The sequence below is a fragment of the Periophthalmus magnuspinnatus genome, chromosome 6, assembly GCF_009829125.3.
Source record: "Periophthalmus magnuspinnatus isolate fPerMag1 chromosome 6, fPerMag1.2.pri, whole genome shotgun sequence".
In the NCBI taxonomy this organism is placed as follows: domain Eukaryota; kingdom Metazoa; phylum Chordata; class Actinopteri; order Gobiiformes; family Gobiidae; genus Periophthalmus; species Periophthalmus magnuspinnatus.
The window spans coordinates 14,250,024-14,273,994 of NC_047131.1; the positions used below are offsets into that span (position 1 = coordinate 14,250,024).

Sequence of the window (23,971 nt, forward strand, 5' to 3'; positions counted from 1 at the left end):
ACTACTCAAGTACCACCAGAAGAAGACCACCACTAAATAAAGTTTAGGCATTCAATTAGGGATGCACTGATCCAGCTTTTTGAGTCCTGATCCAATACTATAACTTTATCTGCAGATACCCGATATCAACCGATACCAGTGGAGAGAGTGAAAACAAAATGTATTTCCTTAAACCAAAAATAAAAAAATAAGACAAAACTGATCCAAATGTGTTATTTATCCCTCATGTAACCAACAGAACAACTTTGTATAAAAAGAAATTCAAACATGAAACTTTCTGGGCTAACTATGATCAATAAATAGTCTTATTACATCTTATTATATGCCCAACCAGGATATCGGCTTAACCTGTAGTGGATCGGTGCATCCCTACAGTCAATTCATCAGTCCAGATCATTCAACATTCCTGAGAAAGACAAGAAGTAGTGAATTTTACTCAACTGAAAAGAGCTCTAAACCTTGTTGGTGGAACCCAGGCTGAATTATACACGTTACAACAATAATCGATTGTTTAATTACACATGTAAGCATGAGTTTATGAACAAAATTCATTGTCAAGACTCTGTCTTTGTCTTTTGTAACAGTATTGTAGAAAAGGTGCATTCAATTAGTCTCTCTGTCGTGCACCTCATCTTGCTAATCTGGTATCCAGTCTCATGTTTAGTTCATCACAGATTTTCCGGTTTGTTTTGATTTTCTTTTCAGATCCAAATTGAATTTCCCTCACTGTGTTTTGCTTCTTGCTTTCCATCTCCATAACCTTTGACTGGGCCTGACCCTCCTGCATCCTGCTACTTCTCTTTAACACTTTTCCTTTTCTCTTTTCCTCCTCCACCTACACTCTCTCTCCCACACACTTCCTACCCTACCTCCTCCTTCCCTTCCACCCTTCCACTCCTCCTCCTCCTCCTCCCTTCTTCCCCCGGCGTGTGACTCTGCTGTCTGCTCCTGGCTCGGCTCAGTTTGCGCTCGGCATTGGAGAGGAGCAGAGCAGCGCTATAAACACACTTGCTTTGGAGAAGTGGACTGACGCGCTGCTAAGTGGACATGCAGACAGATAGGGGACAGCTAGAACAACAAAAGTAGAAAGTGCACCAAGAGCTTTGCTCGCAGTTTGGCTTCGCAGCTGTTGCAAATTGGGACTTCTTATTTGGAACCAAAGAGGCGTTGACATGGGTAGGTTTAGCAGCAGTGATGGTTGTCAAAATGAGTTTTTAGCAATGAGAATGTTGCAAGGTTAGCCAGAGTGGAGATATCTTGAGCAGAAAGTGGCATTGAACCCGCAACCTGTACTTTTTGGGGATGGACTAAATTTGGCATTTGACCTCCAAGCTTGCGAAACCTTTTTGGAAGTGACCCCAGTAAAAACAAAAAAGAGTCTGGATATATTTACTTATTTTTACATTTTCTGCAAAAAGGATTCTTGGAAGATAAGAAAATTTAGCTGACCACTGCGGACCGCCCTGGAGGTGTGTGTTCTGAGGGACTTGTCTGGTTGCTCTCACCCCCAAGAACATGGGCTCTTTCTGGGGTAGCGTCGTTCTGCTGCTGGCTGGACTTGTGATTCTCAGGACTGAAGGTTATGGATCTCAGAATAAGAACAACATCCCCAGGCTAAAACTTTCTTATAAAGGTAAGTTTTATTTAATTTTATATTTTCGATTGTCTAATATATGTATTTAGACATGCTCCTCCGATGCAGAGGGGAAAAGAAAGATAAAATATGAAGTAATACGCCATAGTAAAACAGCCAGAAATACCAAGTTGATTTAAAAAAATAACCATGTTGAATTTCTGCTTTAGTCTAAAAGCTTGCATATCAATATTTCACATTAGGGCAGTCAACTATAGACTACTTACTAAAACATATTCAACTTTTGTGAATAACTGATTTAAAGATATATTGAAAAAACAAAAAACAAAACTTGACATGACTTGTATAGACAAAGCTTTAATATGCCAGATTCTATAGTGAAATACTTTTGCTACATGTTTTAGCAAATTATGGTCTGCGTACATCTAGAAAAATGTATTATAAAATCAATTATTAAATGTATTTTAAACCAATAATGAAACAAGTCTTGTGATAAATAGAAACCAATCCTACCATATCCTACCATAGTCCAGCTTGGTTCCCACGCTGGACTGTCCTACGTCTGGTACATGAGAACTTTGGCTCACTGGTCTTTGTCTTGGAAAGTTGCTAAATGTTTATTCATATATATTTTTTTTAGTATCCATAAGCTTGTTCTCATACTTTTCTAATATTTGCTGTATAAGTAAATAAATATATTGTTCATTCGTGTTTTTGCTTCTTGGTGGCAGCTGTCACCCACCAACTGGACAAATGGAGGGTCGTCAGTTGAAAACTCGCTCTGATTTGCCATTTTGAAATAATAGCCTTTTTGTCTGCCTTGCTGTATGAATCCAGATGTATTTATTTATTTGTTTATTCATTTATTTTATAGTATATAGTATAGCATTTATCGTTGCACTATCGCTTGGTGAAAACTTTCGGTTTGCAACGAACAAATAGCACAACAACCTTGTCTGATTGCGTTTTATCGTTGTTTCCCTGGGTAAGACACATCACCCATTTTGCTGGTTAAAGTCCTGCCTGGAATTGAAAGGAAGAGCATCTGGCTTAAAAAAAAGCACAACTGGATTTCAAAATACTTAAAGCGAGACGAGACTGTCACTTTCTGGAGGTTAAATGTCACCTGCACGATTCCACGGAGATAGAAAGTTAAAACCATACTTCGGAACATTCACACAGAAACGTAGACAGGTTTGTGGAGATGCAACCCGCTCACATTTTTCAGTGAATAAAAAACATCCATAATGGAAAAAAGTTACACACTATGGTTTTAAAGATTCCCATACTACTTTTGTCGATACGCATTACTCTTTAGCAGTTCCGTTATTGCCATCAATGTGAAGTGGTCTCTTCAGTGATTGGCGGTCTTGTCAAGCATCCCTCTTTTTTCTCACTCTTGATTTTTCCTTCTTGCTTGTCATTTTTCCGCTCCGCTATTCCTGCATGGTAATTACACCGAGGATGAATGGTGGCGGTCTGTTTCGACAGCGGCAGATGGCTTTCCCAAAGAGAAATGTGCGCTGGGACGTCCATAATTATACACAGCAGAACGCGCACTCGCTAACACCCGCAAATACAGTTGTAAGCTAGCTGAAAAAAAGAGAGAAAAAAATAGTCCTACCATCTGTATACAGCTAATGATACCTGTAAGCTAATCAGTCATTGAAAAGCGCTAGCTGTCAGTTAGCTTGGAACGCCCATGCAGAGATAGCTCTATTAGAAGTACTGCCTCTGCCGTATCCGTGACACAGAATTAGCATTTTAGCTTTTAGGCGTCATATATATGCCATAGGTGAATGAAAAACGCTACAGGGCAATTTATATGACTACAAAAGGATGGTAATTTTGGTGTCGAGATTTACAACGTCTGGTCCCATTTGAAAAGTTAAAAGCGGTTATTACAATATGAATTATGCATGCGATTACATAAATAATGCATTTTTCATAAAAGGTGCTAAATGCTACAGGAGGTTAATAAAAGTAAATTGCTGTGATGGAGGAAACGGTTTATAATGCTACGTGCTAGGCTGTGACGTACATTTTAATATGTTACAGGGTCGGCCGACTAAAGTGTCAAGTTATTAATTCTGTACATTACGTGCAAGATGAGTTCTGTTGCTTTTTTTAAACTATAGCCTAAGACAATAATAGAGGCCTGCTTAAACAACTCAGTGTTCATTTTGTCAATCAAATTTCACTCGAATACAGTCGTTGGGCGCCTTGTCTTGGCTCGGTCCTAGTTTGATCTAGGTTTCGTCCTGATGTAGACTAGGTTGGTTCCTGTTCTAGCCCTGGTTTAGTCCCGGTTCAACCATATAGATATAGATATAGTTCTAGGTATAGTCTCAGTATAGTCCTATTATGTGTTTCTGTGTGTGCGTGTGTGAGTTTTTTAAGCAAAGTTTTTATTAGTTGATGAAAAGATTTATTTAGTCGATCCATCCATTTTCTTCCGTGCATCCGGGCCCAGGTCGCGGGGTTAGCAGTCTAAGCAGGGACTCCCAGACTTCGCTCACGCTAGACACATCCTCCAGCTCCTCCGGTGGGACCCCAAGGCGTTCCCAGGCCAGCCAAGAGACATAGTCCCTCCAGTTTTAGTTTAGTTTTTGAAAAATATTTGCACTATAGGTCATACTGTCTATCATCGTGTACATTTTCTAGCAAAAAAAATGACATTGAAAAAAAAAAGTGAATATATATAAATATTTGATGATATTGTCAGGCAAACAAAGTACTTACAACTTACAAACTTACACATTTAGCCTACCGTAAACCAATAAATTGCTTTTTCTTTTCTTAATGATTTTCAAGTTAACTCTGATCTCCTAAAATGTAAAAAAAAAATTAAATAAAAAAAATGAAAAAAATTGATTAGCTTTTTAGACAGTTGCTAAATTTACACGACAAACTTAACTCGAATTGAATTGCTCATTTTAAACCATCGAAACATAGTAAACTCCTAAGGTTAGCATTAGCAAAACACGTTCTGGTTTATCATAATACTATAGCCAATAAATTTACAAGCTTAATGGCAAATTCGTAGAAAGGTACAGTCTTTAGCTCAGTTTTCGAATCACAACAGTAATATGACTGTGTGAGTTTTGATCCATTTCGTCAGTATTGTAGGTTTTTCTAGCAAAGTGTTCCAAATTACCCATGTCTGTTCTCATTAAAATAGATTATTGCATTGTGAATAATTGATACCTTCGCATGCATAATTCATTACCCTTGATGAAAACACATAGCTGGAAGGTGAAGGAATTCTGACCTCTACAGGAGAACACACAAGACACATGCATTTTTGTCCGCGGCAGGGATGTTAGCATTAAAACAGCACAATCCTAGATAAACTGAAAACTGTTATTCCATTCAGTCATTGTGGCTTTGACCCTTCCACCCACACAGCCTTCCTTTGGCACTCCAGGAGGCTTCAGCGATCCTCAGAACCATCGCGCAGTGGGTCGTAGGCCAGTGGAGAAGGGGGAAAGACAACAACGCTACCCCACGGCTAACTAAATACAAGCTAGCGCCAACTGTGTCAACATAAAGTGGTGAAATAAGCTCGAAACAGACATATTTTTTGGGAAAGAAAAAACAACAGATTTTTTTTTCCCCATTAGTGTCTATAATAAACATGTGCGTGAAATTAGCTTGGAATGCTAAATATAAAAACGTGTTGATATCAAATCTAGAGGCTAAACTGAAGAAGCTACTTAGCTGAGTGACAAAACAAAAAATGTGTCCAGTTGGCAGAATTCCTCCTTACTTATAGTTGCATTGTTGACTGCGCAAATTATACAAATGTTTTATAATTGGATTTAACTCAAACAATGTCCAGCTGTGCCCTATAGCTATACTAAAACAATAAAAAACAGTCCGTTCCGCCTTCAGAAGAAGTTACTTATCTGAAAAGATATCTAAGAGGTAAATCGGAAAAAACAAAGAATGTCTTTTAATGAAATTAGTGATGGAACTTTGAGCGTATTAATGGAAGCCAGATCTCTGTTTATCCAAAAAGACATTCAGAGTCCAGGCTGTTTTAAATAAATAGACCCCAGAAACCAATCTGATAACTCTAGAGACCGTATCTAATAACGTGGCACTGAGAGGAATGCTGAATGCTAAAATTGTATTAAGGACTTGTGGAGGGATGCGTTTACCCTTGAAATCATGTGTGATCTAATAAATGTGGGGGAAAAAAAGCTTATAGTCACAGATACAGTATTTCACGTATGTTGACTGCTCTACTTTAGTGTTGCTTCTTGAGTAGGTCTACGGTCAATGTAAATTTGTGTATTTTATTTGTTCATTTATTTTTTAAGATGGAATTTTTTTTTTTTACAGTCTTAAAACTCAGATATGATTTGAATCGTGTTAAAAAAAGTTTTAAACCCCCCCCAAAAAACCAAAAACAAAACACTAATATCACTCATACCTTCATATCATTGAAGAATGTAATACACAGAAGCCATACGGACAATTTGCTGGTGAATTCATTCTTTCACAATTTCCCTTCAGTTTCAATATGCACCCTGGAGCTAAGCTAACACTACTGAAAGCAAAGCCTAGCATAGCATATGGTTTTGACTTTAGCGGTACGGCCGGCACATGTTGTTGACTGTTGGAGAAAGAACGGAGAGGGTACTTCAGTTTTATAGGACAAGCGTGTACTGCCAGAAGTACTCCCTCACTCCGGGCCTGTCCACCCCTTTAGACTAGCCCAGCCAAGTCCTTCAAACTCACAATAGAAAAGGACACAGGACACAGGATTTGTCCAGGATTCTCCCTCCCCCGGCTGGTTCTGCTTTAGGGCTTGTCCTTATACTGGAGTCAGTGGATTTGAATCAAAATGGCCGGACAGGAACGTATTGGGAAGTGCTGTAATCCCCAAGCACGAGTGAAATGTCCACACCGGAGTTAGGTTTCGAGGGCGTGTGGAGGGTCAGTTTGTACAGCGGTGATGAACGGATGGAATTAGATATATATGAAAAATGGTTGAATTGTGTAAATTTTCAAGAAAGGGTACTATGCAAAAATGAAACTTTTGGGAGTGTTCTAGCATCTTATGACGTTCCCTCATTAAAAACATGGCTGGAGAGGTTTTATATGTTATCCATGCATGTTTGAGTAATCTAAAAATCTCGGTTAGCATACGAGCCTATACGAGCCTACGTCATCCTTGCTCCCACGTGACAATTCTCCAGAAATATCTAAAAGCAGAATACAAAGCAATACACTACAATCTGACAAACCTGATGCAATGTGCCGTAGTTTGATTAGCAGTATTCACGCTGATTGTGTTCTGATAATACTCTGAAGGGGCAGAAGAAGGGAGACGAAAATTAAACTCATAAAACATGTTAATACAGTTTTTCATTGAGTATAGCATTTTCAGAACAGTAAAAGTTAACGGGGTGATCTCAATATGTTACGTATTAACACTTAATACCCCATAGAAGTAAAACACCCCCTTTAACCTGCAGATAGAGGACACATACACGTTTTTCTCATTCTCACTATATGGATGTGTCTCATGTGAAAGCTCAGAACCTCCAGAATTCACTCGCTGAGCTGTAGAGGCTGCACTAGCACTGACTCATGATTGGCTGCAGGTGCTAAACCCCTGGAAAGACCGTACAAAGAAATACGGTGATTATTTTCTTGCTAAAATGTGGCGAACACATGACACGAGTAAAATACATACCTCATTCTCCTAGCTACCATGCTGTTTCAATGCTACTATTGTGCTATTAATAAAATTCTACGTTATTCATAGTTATTTAAAAAGGGTCTGCTCTAAGCTTTGTTAGTGACTCAGCTTTTGAACAAGTACAACATTCAACGTGATCCAAGTATGTTTTACTAATACTGCATAATTCAGCCGTGCCGCGGTTCAAAGTTCAGAACAACTTCCTGGGGGATTTGCAAAGTGGTAGGCAAACCAGACTACTGCCCAAGGCCATGGCGGAGACCTGAATTTCAAAATATTTCCATTTGTATAATCATTTTAGTCATGCTTTTGTGTTAGCATGTGCGTTGGGTTCATTCTAGAGATATTTCAAAACGGATTTGGAGGACAGGAGTTTGCTGTTTAACTGTCAGATTGCAGATTTGTTGACCTGGTTTATGGTTAATATTGCTGTAATTACAGGGCCTATCTGCATGAAACAAAAACTGGTGCAAAGTTCAATGTGATTTAATTTTTTTTTTACACAATAGCCTCAGAAAGTGGTGCCATTATTCCACACCAAAGACATGATTGCTGTTACGTGAATAACCCTGTGAAGCCAATCCCAAACAAATAATGCTAAAGTTCAACATTTATGGCTCGTATAAGCTTGGATATTTCTTTCAAAAACAGTAGCTCTCCCCTAGAGTTATGTTGGCCCTTGCCTTCTATCTGAGACTATGACATCATTTAATTCTAGTATGAAGAATTTATTGTTTGGAGCAGTGAATGTTATGATGGGAGGAGACACGTAAGGTAATCAAACCAGGTATACGATTTCACCCAAGACAAAGAAACAGACTTGGCCATTCCAAATATTTTGCAACTGAAGACTTAATTTTATTCCTGTTTTAATAGAGCTCTATAAACACCAGGTTTAAAAAGTCCTTTGTTGAAATGTGATAGGAGATTGGGGTTGCGGCCTGCGTTGCCAGGTACGCAGCTTTCCCACAGATTTGGGCGGCTTTTTTACGAGCTGCAGTGGGTCCGTGGGTTTGGCCAGAGCTATCGTTCACGTAAAACATATTGATTTTAGAATAATCCAACCGAAAGTCCTGAATTTACCTTGTTTTTGCGTAAGAAGTCAATTGACCAGATCGTTCTGTGGGCCGATCTAAAGATAATATTGAGAACTTGATGTGGTGCAAATAGAGACTGGAGTTTGTGGCTTCTGGCAAAGAGTAGCTAGTATGTTTTTTAAAATTGTATTTATTTTGCATGAATTATTATTTATACTACGAAATAAGGCTCTCTTGGTTCACCGTTTATCTGAGTAACTTGGGTTCTTAAATCATGTACATTTGGCCCGTCTTCCAGCTAAGTACTACTGACCACATCTTGAAGGTAGTAGTTTTGAAGTAGGGCTGAGTGTTGTGAACATGAACGAGCTGACTTTTTTGTATGGTTACTTAACATGAACATTTGGAACCAGATCTCATTTTTTAAAAGAACCGAATCAGCACAGAAGCAGAGAAGGCAACACAACTGAGAGATTTGTGCACAAAAACATCAGTTCGTTTTGAAAAATGATTATTGTAGTACAGCATTGTATTTAGATTTTGATCATTTCGAAGGATAAACACACTCCCACTCTCAGTTTGAACCATTTTAAACAAATCATATCATGTCATTTGTTTCTGTGATTAGTTTGCAGATAAACTGAGTTCTCACATTGGCTTCTCTCATATAAATAAATAGTACAAGTCTTTTGAATGGCTCCTTAAAGAGAACGGATCCAAAAGATTCAGATCCCACAAAGGAGCCGATAGTTCCATCACTAGGGGGTATGACATAAAAATATGAAAATTTATCCCCGTAACAATGTTATTTTGGTGATATTGTGTGACTTTGTGCTCAACAGTTTTCCTCACTCACTCCTCCTGTTGGTAAAGCTCAGACTGAGTGACAGGTGGATTAACAAAGCACAAATGTGAACTATCAGATGATTTGCTGACTTTGAGCAAACAAGAGTGTAGATAAATGATTATAAAATGCAAACTGTTATTTTGTCTCTAACTAAATCATAATATGAGTGCAAGCTTATGTTACTATAAATACAAAGATCATGTCTGGCTCTACTTCTTCCTCGCAAGTGTCTTTTGTCCAAGAAATAAATCAACTTTAGCACACTTGAACACTATACTTTTAAATCTCCTCTAGAAGCGATAAGTACTGGTGTAAGAACCTCTAGTTAAACATGTAAACAGTTGTGTCAAAAGTCAGAACTTGCAGCCTGAGGTTACATAGTAGACTTGATGGATGGTCCAAGTGCAGCTCCCTCAGGCCTGGTTAAACCACCAACACTCTGCACGTAGCATGTTGTCACTCACACACTTAGCCATGTGCTCAGTGAAACTCTGTAAGGCTGTAAGTATGTGCTGGCTGTAGACCGGGCTAAAGCTAATCTCCAACTTTGGTCCTGTATTCAATTATTGCTAAGGTATTTCATTAAAATCTATATTTGAGCTAGTTTTGTAGGTACGCTTTGTAACTTTTTGTTTCGTCGCCTGTCTCAATGGTGATGTTGTTGTTAAAAAGTGCTTATAAACTCATCATGGTGAATAATTAGGCTGCTCTGAATGCATAAGGTAAGTGAGGAATAACTTTGGACCACTGCAAACTGTTTAACATGAACTAGTTTTGTTTTTCATGTTTTTAAGACCATAAAAATTTGGTACAGTGCCTTTAACAGTAGTATTCACATTGTGTGCTTGATTCTTCTCAGACATTGTTGTCCCACGTTGTAGCTTTCCCCAGAATCTTCCACAGTATAGCATTAAACTTATCTATTTTTTCATGCATTCAATTACAATACCCTACAAAACAAACATGTATTGTTCCTTTGAAGGTGCTCGCCTCTCCATAGACCTGATCTGAAAACTTCACCTCGCTGTAGCATCTGTTTATTTCCATGGAGATAAACATGATGAATGCTATACTGTGGGATATTCTAGGCAAAGCAACATCTCCATGGAAACGAGAAAGCGATGGAACGTCTCTCATTTTATAGTAGTTTAATTGGACACTTCCAATAAAAAAAAAAAAAAAGATTTTTTTGACAGAAACTATTGACTAAGAATGAATGAATGAATAAAATAAAAAGCTGTAGGTTGTCTTCAGAGCAGAAGTTAGATTTTTGCTACCAGTTTTGAATGTCCTTGGGCAAGACACTTTACTTCTCCCCTAAACTCACTCACTCACGAATACATGCTGTGTATCGTGTTGTAGTTTTTTTTTCTTTTTTTCATTTTCCACTAGATGCACTTAGCAAAGACTGTCCATGCCCTCCAGTGAAGAAAACAGTACCACCGAATGTAGGCTAAAAGAGTTTATTTTTACTGTTCGTACTTCTGTCATGGGAATGTTCATTTTTTTATCCATTCCATCTGCCCTCTCATCTCACTCCCGGATTTTTTTTTTTTTTTTTTTCATAGCTTTTTGCTGTTTTAAGTCATCCTGTTTTTGCAAAAAGTAAAACAAAAAAACAAAAATCTGTCAAAATATACAAAATGACCAGATAGCTTCAGTTACTTCTTAATGACAGTATAAGTGCGTATATGTATGTATTATGCTAACTCTGTGCCGCATGTCGCCAGAGATGTCGGTGTAATTCCTCAGTCGTCTAGGTTTAATCCATAGTACAAGAAAAACAAGTGGTGTAACTGTTTCAGTGTAGTTAGCTCCTCCCTTCAGACAGATATAAGACAGTGGTCACCTGTAATTTGACCAGAACCGAAGAAGCGGCTTGGATTTTCCTTGTACTTTACCCATGTGCTCAATGAACCTTTGCAAGTCTTCCAAATATGTACTAGATGTAGACCAGGCTAAAGCAACATAAACAAATACTGAAACTACAGTTGCTGTAACAAAAAAAAACAACAACAACATTTTGCTAACATCGGAAACAACTAATGAGACCTTGTGTTCACTATTTATTCTATTCCTGTATTTGATCAACTGTTAGACCTGTCATCTGACTTTTTTGCAATTACGTAATAATAAAAAAAAATAAAAAATAAAATACTGGAATGAGATGAGAGGCCAGCTGGAATGGATAGAAACAATTATGAACCCCATGTGAGAAAAACAACAATAAAATCCTCATATTCTCGCCAGACTTGTTTTTGTTTTTTTTGCGAAAACCGTGAAAATCTAAAAATCTAAAAAAAAAAAAAAATGGGACTGAGATGAGAGGGCAAATGGAATGGATAGAAGGCAAGAACAGCCCCATGTGAGAAAAATGAACTCCCATGGCTTGCTTTATTTTGTTGTTTTGTCATATTTGGAGATTTTTGCTGTCTTGAGTCACTCTGTTTTCACAAAAACAAGGTGACTCACGACAATATGGCAGGGAAAAGAGTAAAAAAGAAATATCGTGCTAACCCTGACTACAGAATTTTACGAGATGGAAATAGCTTGTAAAATAAAGAATTCTGGACATGCGCTGACACGATGCTGCTGGGTTCAATTACAATTCAAAGTGTTGAGACCCTAAAGTTTCAGTGATTCCCCCAAACCCATCACGGGCTGGTTTGTAAGTCCTGGCTACATTTACAATAACGTCATCCCGAATAAAATCTAAGCTGGTTTATAAATTTCATTGGACACGCGTGGTAAAGTTAATCTTACCCAAATAATTTTGAAATGGGGTAAAAATGACCCAGTGAGGCTTTTGCTTTCCAGATGTAGAAGGGGTAAAAGTGACCACACGGACTTTAATCTGTTTATTTATTTATTTAATAGTTCAGTTGGGTAACGGCAGCTCAACTGGTAGAGTGTTTGTCCAGTGATTCAAAGGTCGGTGGTTTGAATCCGCAATTCAATGGTTCAAGGTTCAATCTGCATTACTAGCATTGCATTGTGTTGTGTCCTTGGGCAAGACACTGTTGTATGAATGCTGACATGTTAGTCAAGAAATTTAACAACCCCAGTGTGACATAAGAGTGAACAATTAATGCATCAGATTTTAAGGAAACAATGCTAAACCAATGCATTTGTTCATTAATTAAATAGAATAAGGAATCCCAATAGCAATAAGAAGATCATTTTTTATCAAACAAACAGAAAATAAAACATGTCAATGTATTAGATTAGGTTTAAAGGTCATCTCTTTTTTTTCTCTCCATGTATTTGGATAAAATTTGTCTTGCCCCAGTGCAGAGATACTGTATAAGCAGCTCTTCAGGTCAGCTATGTCTGCTACTGTCTGTATCCAAGAAAGAAAGCATTTTATTGTCTGATAATCAGGAAGTGGGAGTTAGCATGCTAGTTGTTGTTACAGAAACACTCCATTTCGGTCTCTGGGGGCGTTGTAAAAACTGCTTATAAACTCATCACTGTGAATAATTAGGATGCTCAGAATGCATAAGGTAAGTGAGGAATAACTTTGGACCACTGCAAACTGTTAAAAACATGAAAAATAAAACTAGCTCATTTTAAAGGCAGTAAAAATCAGGCAGAGCACCTTAGCACTCGGACATTGCATTCCCACCTGCAGCAGTTTTCCCAGGGCAGGCTTGTCCGAGTCCAGGCTTGCTCGTCGCTGCCTCTGGGCTCCGGTCTCCACATGCGCGCGCTCGGAAACTCGCACGCTCTTTCCAATAACACCATTTCTGCACGCTTCACCTCCCAGACGCCAAAACACCTCCAACCAAAGCACTATTATCAGGGTCAATGTGTGTTTTTGATGGCAATCCTAGTTTCCATGGGTCAGAACTGATCATTTAGGCGCATTGCAAAAGATTTTAAATGTTGCAAAGATATTGAGAAGTTTAGGAAGACTGTATTTGAAATGTTTTTAATTGATTGTAAATGTCAAAATATAATACGAGCAATTTTAATTTTATTCGCAATGCTCTGTTAAAAGCTACGCCTCTAGGTTATAAATTCTGGTTTGGTAACACTGAACTATTCACCTTATTCGGGAAGTTGCCGTGGGCGCCTCCATGGTCATTCAGGTTGTATTATTTTGCAAGGAGCTGCCGATCTTAACGGCAAATACATTCTACGGTATTTTCCGGAGTATAAGTCGCGCCGGAGTATAAGTCGCACCAGCAAAAAAGTGCATAATAATAAAGAAAAAAAAACATATTTCACATATAAATCGCATCTGAGTATAAGTCGCACCCTCAGTCAAACTATGAAAAAAGGTCCGGAAAATACAGTATATGGACTATGGAGCAGTGTTAAAATTCTCTATTGAAATGAATGGGACTCCCGCTTAACCAGAGGTGCCACCAAAAAGACGGTTCAGTTTCATTTACAGCGAGTGGGTGGGGTGGAGGGTGAATACTTTTCCTAGCCATTAAAGAACATTTCATGCTTAACTCCCAACCCTAATCCCTAACCCCTTAATGAAGTAGTAACTAAGTCTGAATCATTCTTAGTAAACAACTTGGTTCATTATGAATGAAAAAGAACAGACTTTTTCCTAATTATTTTGTTAATAGAAAAAATGTCAATACTCAATGGAAATGCAGTTTTTCTATCCATGTAGTGGTTGTTGTTGGTGTTTTGTTAATATTTGATTCAATCCCTACTATTATAAATACACTGCTAAACAATTCATAATGGAATTCTGAATTTCACCTACAAACTGCATGCAACGCTCCCTCCTCTCTCCCTGCATCTCTCTCTCCTCTCTCTTTTATTCTCTCTCTCGTGTTCTTTTATTCTCACTCTCTCTTCCTCTATTTCTCTCTCTCTACACTCTCCTTCCTCTCTTTTCCCCCTCTCTCCTTGCATCTCTCTCTTTTATTCTCACTGTCTTTCTCTATTTCTTTTTTCTCTCTGCACTCCCCCTCCTCTCTTACCCCTGTCTCCTTGAATCTCTCTCTTTTATTCTCACTGTCTCTCCCTCTGTTTCTTTCTGCGCTCCCCCTCCTCTCTCTTTTCCCCCTCTTTCCCTGCATCTCTTCTTCCTCTCTTTTATTCTCACTGTCTCTCCCTATATATCTGGCTCTCTCTGCACTCCCCCTCCTCTCTCTTTGCACTCCCCCTCCTCTCTCTTCTCCCCTCTCTCCCTGTATCTCTCTCTCTTTTATTCTCTCTATCTCTCTCTGCACTCCCCCTCCTCTGTTTCCCTGTCTCTCCCTGCATCTCTCTCTCCTCTCTTTTATTCTTACTGTCTCCCCCTCCTCTCTCTTTCCCCCTCTCTCCCTGCATCTCTCTCTCCTCTCTTTTATTCTTACTGTCTCCCCCTCCTCTCTCTTTCCCCCTCTCTCCCTGCATCTCTCTCCTCTTTTATTCTTACTGTCTCCCCCTCCTCTCTCTTTCCCCCTCTCTCCCTGCATCTCGCTCTCTTCTCTTTTATTCTTACTATCTCTTTCTTTCCACTCCTCCTCCTCTCTCCCTGCATTTCTCTCTCCTATCTTTCTTTTACTCTCACTGTCTCTTCCTCTGTTTCGCTCTCTCTGCACTCCCCCTCCACTGTCTTTCCCCTCTCTCCCTTTATCTCTCTCCTCTGTTTTATTCTCACTATTTCTTCCTCCATTTCTCCCTCTCTGTGTGAACTCCCCCTCCTCTCTCCCCCATCTCCTCCCTATCACTCTCCTCTTCCCCCTGTCTTCCTTTCCAGCCGTGCACTCTCTCTCTCTTTCTCTTTCTCCTCTCTCCTGTCTCCCTCGCAGTTATGTTGTGTACTATTTGATGTTGATGCCACAGTAGTGAATAGGAAAGGTGTGTAGGCTGCCTGCTTCTCTCCCACACACGGGCCCAGGTGAGCAGGGGTCAGCCTCTTGTTGTGGTTAATGATGGATCACCATGGAGACGGCATCCAGGCCAGCTTCGGACCAGGCTACGTTTGTATGTGCTATTTTTACACAAAAACATTTTTCTATGTTTTATTTAGTTGATACATGTTGGTGGTACACAACAGCCAAGCGGTTAGGCTGGAGTGTAGATGAATGTCTCTCTCTATTCTTCACCTCATGTTGTTCGCGCCTCATGATGTACTGAAAAAATAAATATTTATCTAAATATCTATCCAAAGTTAAAGGGCTTTTTTTTTTTTTTTGGAGTAAGATTTGTGTTACCCCAGTACAGATATATTTCATAAGCACCTGTTGAGGTCAAAATATATCTGCTGCATGCCGTCTGCTTATAATTATATAGTATTTTAATTTCTGAGAAGCAGGAAGTGCACAGTTTACCTACTAGTTGCTGTTAGCATGACAGTAAAAGTCCGCTCTGGTCTCTGAGTGTTGTGAAAAACGATTATAAAAAAGATAAGGAATAACTTTGGACCACTGCTAATCGATTAAAATGAACTTCAAGTTATAGTAGTTTTCACAGTTTTAACTCAGTATAAATCAGATACAGCCTCACTGTGTAACTTTTTCTTTTCTCAAAAACAGAATATTGAAAAAAAAAGCATGTGTTTTCATTTTGGATGTTTTTTATCACACTGAAAAAGCACTGCATCTCCACAAATCATAGCTTACTTAGCCTACAGGATGTTGTTACTTTGACTATAATATTCCACATATGCCATAACACATTTATCTCCATGGAGAATGTTCTGGAGTATTTTTTAACCTTCTATTTCCATGGAATCATGTGTATGACGTGCCACTTCCAGAAAGTTACACGGTGTTGCTTTAATATGTGTCAGTATCATTTGAATCACTATGATGAGTTGATATTACGGCTGAACGATCATGATCTTTTTTTTTCTGACTAGCATTGCGATTGTGATTAGATTAGCGATTCATGATTTTATAGGATTCTGTTCAAAGTTTACATTTTAAACACATCTAAAAACAATTAAGAAAAAATACTGAAATGAACTGACAAACTAATACTAGATTCACATTTCAGAACATGTTTGTACAGATCTAAACTACAGGATTAGCAGTTTTTATGCAGGATAAGACAGGAGATTATGTTGTTGTGGACAAGTGGTTTTACATAATAGTTTATTTTATTATTTTAATTCAGAATTACTTGCAAATAGACAAGTTTTTGGACTTAAATCAAGGATGGGGAGGGGTGTTACTTTGGCACACTGTATTTGGAGTCGAGTTCTATAATGACAAGCCTGACAGCAGCAGTTACAGAGAGAGGGTCAATAGTTTTTCAGTGTAAAGTAAACTAGAGCCAGAAGTGCGTCAATGCTCACGTCCTATTTGGAACATGGTGGCTAGCAGGTTAGCTATTCCATAAACCTACAATATATTATATGTTTCCACATTTCCTTGATACAACACATTGCCAACACTTACTCCAAGGCTTACCTTAATTATGACATATATATTTGAAACTCCAAATCTGAAAGTAGGCATTTGTTGACAGGATCACTCTATGTGTCAAATTGGGCTTTATCCAAACTAATAAACCAACTGGGAAACTCCTCTGATTATATGCTAGCAACACTTATCGTGCCATGTCTGCACTCAACCATAACCAACCAATCCAGTTGCATAATATTCTTTTGTTTGTCCAAAAACCACATGTCACTTCTCCTTGTGAGTGTTTGATTTAGTGAAAAAAAACGAATAGCAGTTTTTCTCGCAAGTTTTGCAATTGCGATGAGATTTACAATATATGTTAAAAAAGTCAGAGTTCAGAGTGCACAGTGTAAACAACTCCAGGGGTGTTAACATTTGAGAGAAGATTGAAAGTTGAACTGCTAAATACAAGAATCCCATGCATTTCAGAACATGTTTAGAGAGGTCCAAACTACACGTGCAATATATTTTCTATAAAAATACAGATATTTTGTTATTTGCAGATAATATTTTTGTATTTAAACAATTTGATTTAATCATTTTAGTTGCAATGTAGCAGTAGTTTGAAAAAAAAAAAAATAGTATTGGTATGGTATCACTGCCAGTTAGTTTGTTCTTCATTTGTCAGGGACCATGTACCGTAAATCTCATCATTAATCTCGCAAAAGAAAATATGAACTGTACCAAATTTATGTCTGTGTAATCCCTCAGTTGTTCAGGTATGATCCATTGCAAAAGAAAAATGCAATTCTGTCAACAGGGCTAAAAAAGATTTAAAGTGAAGAGGGATTGTCTTTTCCAAAAATTTTTCCCTAGGCATGTTTTGTTAGGAAAGACCATCCATCTTTGAACAGAAATGGGGGGCTTAGACATAATTTATCTCATATTTATAACTCCATCCTCAGACCTAAATCAAAACAAGGAAAACAATAGTGATAGCCAGTATGCTAATGTGTGTGAGAGCATCCATTAGGGGCCTGAACGATTATGCAAAACATGACTCAGGTACAGTTCACACTTAGCCATGTAGCCAACAGAAAGTGTACTCGAATAGGTATGTAAGTTTCAGTGTAGAGTCTACATGCAAGTTTATACAAATAATAACAAATAGATAAGTGCAGGTTTTAAGAGTGAAGTACAAGTGGACCTGACTGATGCCGACTGTGTAATATGTGCTTTTATTCAAATTTTGAGTTAAATTATTAAGGTCTACAGACTATTTCAGACTGTCTGGGAGCTGATTTCACTGTCTGATGGTTTGAAATGAAAAGGCAGTCTGGGCAAATGCAAAGGGTCTTTTCGACATCGTGCCGTTTCAAAGCAATGACTTCATGTGCGCTATACAGTTCATGTCATAATTGTATTTTTCTTTCATAAACACGGAGTAATTATTGTTTATTTTACTCCAAATTGAATGAGCTTTTTGTAAGCACCCCAGACTGACTCAGCAAAGTAAATGCATTGAGTGTTTTGAACTGAGCTTAAACCTTGAACCAATGCAGACCTTAAGGCACTAAAAGCCTTCTTGGACTTATTGAGTTTTAGTTCAGTGTATACAGGAACTCTGCACTTCATGGGGTCATTGTCTTGGGGCTGGAACCACTGTGTATGTCTACAACTGCAGCTTTCTACTTACTTACAAAAGCAGGAACCAAAAAGTAGGATTGTATGTGTTTGTCCACTGATCTGAAGGTCGGCGGTTCAAACTCCTCTATTGACGTAGACATCATTGCTTGAGCGATCAGACCCAAAGATTGGCGGTGTGATTTTTCCCAAAAATTCCCTGATATGCACCCATACATTTTACTCCCCACTCTCCCTCCGCCCCAGTGGGTTACAACTGAAATAAGTGGCTGTATGTTCAAGCTGTCATCATAAAAGTACAATTTATATTTCATTGTACTTTCTGTATTAAGGTAACATGCCAGTTAGTTATGACTTTTCTACCATTTCTGGGCTATGCAGTACATTTGAACAAATTGAATAGGATATTGGTTATTGGCCACAGCATCAAGCCAATTATTCATTTTGAACATAGTGAAAGAAAACTTTAAATCTGTCAACTGGACAAAAAGTTTTAGTAGTGAAGAAGTTTCGCTGACAGATTTGAATTTTTGAGGGATCACACAGATGTTTTGACCATAGCCTAAACACGATAGACAAAGCTTACAAAGTTAAAAGTTACCCTACTAGTTTGTCATCACCTATTTCCAATGAACCTTAAGCTTGGACAGGACTTTGACACATACAAAGGAGAAGAGCATCGTTTTGACATTTCCATGATAATACAGGTTTGGACAATGGCTATGTGGTGAAGGCTTCTCTTGTATAGCCTTGTTCCATTGTAGTGAAGGTTCGAGGGTCACGGCACGGCTACACTTTGTGGGTGAGAACAAAACCTGAGCTCCTCACTGCTACCTTTAAGAAGACTTCAAAAGAAACATTGTGGAACATGTGACCTGATTTGACCCATCTTTGTAATCATTAAAATCAAGGCTCAGAAGAAAAGTCAATCTTCTTTTGCAGATAAAATGTTTGGTACGATCTAAGGACAAGACGTCACTCCCAGTACTAGTATATAATGTTAGCTAAAGTGTAATGGGTACACTGTTTTGAAGCATTTACCTATACGACCCATATATCTGCTTTAGATCAACTTAAGATATTTATTTTTCCAACTATCTTTTTGAACCAGCCCATCGTTAAAGCAGACCTGTTATACATAATCAACTTTTCAGAGCCTTTAACATAGATTATAATGATATAGCAGACACAAGCACGATATGTCTTCGTTAAGGTTGTCCATTTGTTTTTCACTGTCCAATTAAAAGCAGTTACGAGTCCCTGTATTTAATGTTTCACCATATTCGATCGCACAACATTTCCTTCAATACAAAGCAACATGTTATTTGTTCATTGTTATCATTTTGGGAGTCAGGCACCTAATCCAAGCCTGCAATCTGAAAATAAAAGACAGACAGTATAATATATCTGTACTGAAGCAAAACATATTTTCCTCAAATACATGGGGAAAATAATCGAGCACAGGGCTTTTAAGTTCAACGTTTTTGTTATTTCACATAAAAGCAATGACTTGTTTTATTCGATGACATTTGAATGCATCATTGAGTCGAGGGCAGCTTCAGTGGAGAGGGAGGTTCGTCTTTCCACTGCCTCTGCAAAAGTCTGCTTCCTTTGGACTTGGCACAGCCTTGTATTACACTGCAAAACCGGACCTGCGGTTTTCCAAAGCAGCTAATGTGGTGTGTAGAAAAGCCAACATTTAGACATACAAGTGACTTTTTATATTTACTCTATAATCATTTTCCACTAGGGATGAATAATAATAATAATTATAATAATAATAATTATGACAATTGCAATTTTAGTAGTCTCAGTTTGTATTTCCCAAAGGTTGTTATTATTTAGATCTTATCATAAACTGTATATATAAATGCACATAGCTAACCTGCTAGCTGCCACATCGACTCTGGTTCCACTTCACTTTCTATTGAAAAGCTGTCACGCCTCTCTCCGTAACTGCGGCAGTCAGGCTTGTCATTTTGGTCTTAAAATGTTCGTATTAATCTGCATTATATGATCCTGGCATTTTTTTTTGGCTATTTTGTCTATAAATCAACATATGAACATTAATACCGGATCAATGAGGTGCCTTCTTTCCCTGAGGTCGCTCCCTCTAGCTTTAGCAGCAGGTTTGATTGAAAGCATTGCTAAGTGCCCGCTCCCTGCTCAACCAGCGGTGCAGGCGGGAAGGGGCATGACCTTCAACAGCCTTGCTCCGATTGACTCTTTAGTTGCTGTGAACTTGGCTCCAAATTCGCCCCTATAACTGCCAGCCTGGAATGAGCTTGACTTGGCTGGAGCTGCTCTGGGTGACCTCCCTTAGTCCACTTCTTAACGTCTATGGCTCCTATGCAGAGAACGAACTGTGATGTTTCAAATGGGTGTTACTAAGTGTGTAATTCACTAAGATTGTAGTTTAGACCTCTTTGTTAATATTTACAGCAATTAATAATTTTGCACCATTAAAGCGACTGTACCTGATTTCAAACCATATGTCAGGGACATGTTTTAGTTTGAACTTTTAGCCCCACCCACTTAGTCCTTTCTGCTGCTGTGATATTGCACCACCACCACCACCACCACACAGAAACACCTGGCTGTGATAGTATGACACGATTGTGTCCTTAAACTTCTCCAATCTCTGCCACAATTTATCTCTTTGTCACTGTTGAAAATGCACCATGACAGAGAATCGAGTGACTGGGATAGTGTCTGGCAGTCTGGTTTCCCAGAATTCTTAGTAAAACTGTGCCTGGATGAAAAAGGTGACCTTGTCAGGAGCTTCTGTACTAGCTATTACCTGAGAAAATGTTATGTAAAAATATATTGATTATATTTTACAGTCTTAACAGGTTTTACCAAACAACACATGATGTAAAGAGCATGTGTCTTTGTATGCAAATCTAATCACCATGTTCATGTCTTATAAGTTACAATGATATTTTCTCTAAGATTGTTCAACCTAAATTACTTTTCATGTTTAAGATCCTATATTACTCAAAAATGAAACATGTGAACTATAAACCATGTTATAATGTTACCTCCTCCAAAACATACCTGGAGTTTTATTTAGTTTCATTCACAAATGTTTCAGTAATGCTGCATTATTAGGCTTATCTACATCTTCAAAACTCAAATGCTTTTAACACCATGTCATGTCATGAAGTGGTAGTTTTCAACAATGACAAATTGGCAATTCCAGAGCTGAAATTATCCAAATAATTCTAGCGAGTGTGTTTGGAGATTAAAAACATGGATCGCTTCCTCTAATGCCTCAGAGAGAACTCAGACTAAACGCACATGTGTTAAACATGTGTGAATGAAACAAAACACAACTCCAGGTATGTGTGTGATGATGAAACAAGATTATAACATAGATTATAAATACAGTAATATGGGTCCTTTAAAATTTGGGCTAGGGTCAAGGTTGTCCCATCAGCCCACTTCTGTTCACTCACAAAATACTTTTACCTGCCTAGAGCATTTTGGCTTTGTCTCTGCTGCTCCTCCCTGCCTGTTTGTATTTCAGTGACCACATTTTAGTCCAGTGAACAAAATGTAGAGAGTAAATTATTGATTAAACCATTCACCAGACACATGGAGTCTCCAGAGTGCAAACGAAGAGGTGAAATCGTGGTCAGATGAAAGTTGAAAAGACGGGACATGTGGTACTGAACATGAGGTCAGTTTGAGTACACTGACATGGTAAAATAGAGCAGTTCTATTCACTTTTTGTAGTGATTTGATATACTTTGACAGTATTTTTTGTAACTTTTTGCATACTTCTGATTACACAACTGAAAAGCAGATTTGGGCATTCAATGTATCAGTTTAAAGATAGTGTACCTGTTTTTACAGTCTCAAAAATATAAACAACAGAACTAGTTCATTTGAAACTGTTTAAACTGCAGTGGTCTCAAGTTATTCCTCACTTACCCTATGCATTCTGAGCATCCTAAATATTCACTGCAATTAGTTTATAAGCACTTTTCACAACTCTCAGAGACCAGAGCAGAGTTTCGCCATGTTGATAAAGCTAACAACAACTAGCATACTGATTATCAAACAATTAAATACTTAATTATTGCTGTACTGTGGTAAGATACATTTCGCTCAAGTATATGGGGAAAAAAATCGGGTACAGGGTTTTAATGATATTTTAATAACGTTAAATGTCAAAGTCCAAATATCTGCTTACTCATCCAACCACACTGCAAATATGAATAATTATAGATATTCTGCCTGTCCTCACTTCATTAATTCACACACAAACCCTGCATATTTAGGCTGAGTTCTTTTCTCAAACAGAAAACACTCACGTCATGTGGTAATATAGGAAGTGCTCCACTGTGTTTTTTATTTCCATACACCTTCATTAGAATCATTTGGATAATTTCAGCCTTGGAATTGCCGATCTATACTGAATTAAAGGTAAAAGGAGTTGTTAACATTAAAACTACAGCTTCATGACATCACAAGGTGAAACAGAGCATTTTGAGAAATTTTGGAAATGTAGCTAGACTAATAATTAGGACAACTAAACATGTGTAAATGAAACAAAACACAAATTCAGGTATGAGATGAGGAAACAACATTATAACATGGGTTAAAGCTCACAAGAGTCAACTTATCGTAATATAGCTTTAAACTGCATTTTTTTAAGGCAGGTACCAAAAATCTTCCAAACTAGAAACTTTCCTTTTGAGAATTAGTTGAACCCGAAGAGACTTTTTCCCTAGTGCCTACTTAACTTGTCAGCAGAAAAATCCCCTCTAGCTACACAGAGGTTTTTAAAATTTGCATAACTATTACTAAACCATTAGATGACGTTGTAATCAGTGGAAGAAATTACTTTATTTTCCTCCATAAATTTCATGGTATGTTTGTAATATGATAATGACCAGTGGACTTTCCATTTGCTCGTGCAGAAATGCTGGACTCCAACAACCTGGAGACATTTGAAGGTCTTCCCAACAGTTCGTCCTACCACACGTTTCTTCTGGATGAGGAGAAGGGGAGGCTGCTGGTGGGAGCCAAGGACCACATCTTCTCATTCAACCTCCTCAACATCAGCCAGGAGTACACACAGGTACAGAGCCAGGCTTGAAACATGGCCTACACCAACATTTAAGACCAAGTACCACCATGAAATGATCAGGGGTAGAAAATGGAAAGGGTCATTAGTGTTGGGTTTGCATGAAAGCTTATGGTGTTCACTGCCCTATTGTCACTGAATAAGCTAATTATTTAACTCTAAAATAACACTATCTCTGAACATGCAATTAGACAATGCCAAACGTAACATAAAAAAAGCCCTCGAGACAAAGTGGCTCATTTCATTTCACAAAATTTGGGCCAAAAAACAAAACAAAGCAAGATGGACCAGAAATAAAGCAAGTTTGAACCAGAATCAGGTCTAGAAAGGGACTAAAACAGGACTCAGATCAGAGCTGCGCAGCATTGCACCAATCAATTACGACAACGGTCTCATTTAAAATCAAATCTAATCAATGGCTTTAAAAGATCAGATAAGAAATCACAAAACTTTCACTTCTTTTGATAGCTTAATTGCTTCATATAATATTGACCTGAAGCCTCCTCCCGCTTGTTTCCATGGAAATGCTATTCAATAGTATGGCACAAAGCATATCTATCTCTATGGAGAATGTTCCGAAGTATGGTTTTAACTTTCTATTTCAATGGAATCATGCAAGCGAAGTGCCACCTTCAGAAAGTTACGTACCGTACCTTTAAGATATCACTCACATAATCATATATTTTTCTTATAATCAAACAGCTGTAGTATTGACGTTCTAAGGACCAAATCAAGTAAAG

General features: G+C 38.1%; 1 protein-coding gene across 1 annotated transcript in view; it reads left to right on the forward strand.

Moving 5' to 3' along the window:
- The first annotated feature begins 973 nt into the window (after nucleotides 1-973).
- sema3ab (sema domain, immunoglobulin domain (Ig), short basic domain, secreted, (semaphorin) 3Ab) overlaps nucleotides 974-23,971 on the forward strand; it is a 54,150-nt gene continuing 31,152 nt past the window's right edge. Inside the window, exons 1-2 of the mRNA XM_033968204.2 lie at nucleotides 974-1,633; nucleotides 23,065-23,225. Coding sequence (XP_033824095.1) covers nucleotides 1,516-1,633; nucleotides 23,065-23,225 — 279 coding nt within the window. The 5' untranslated portion in view covers nucleotides 974-1,515. The remainder of the gene's footprint in view (nucleotides 1,634-23,064; nucleotides 23,226-23,971) is intronic.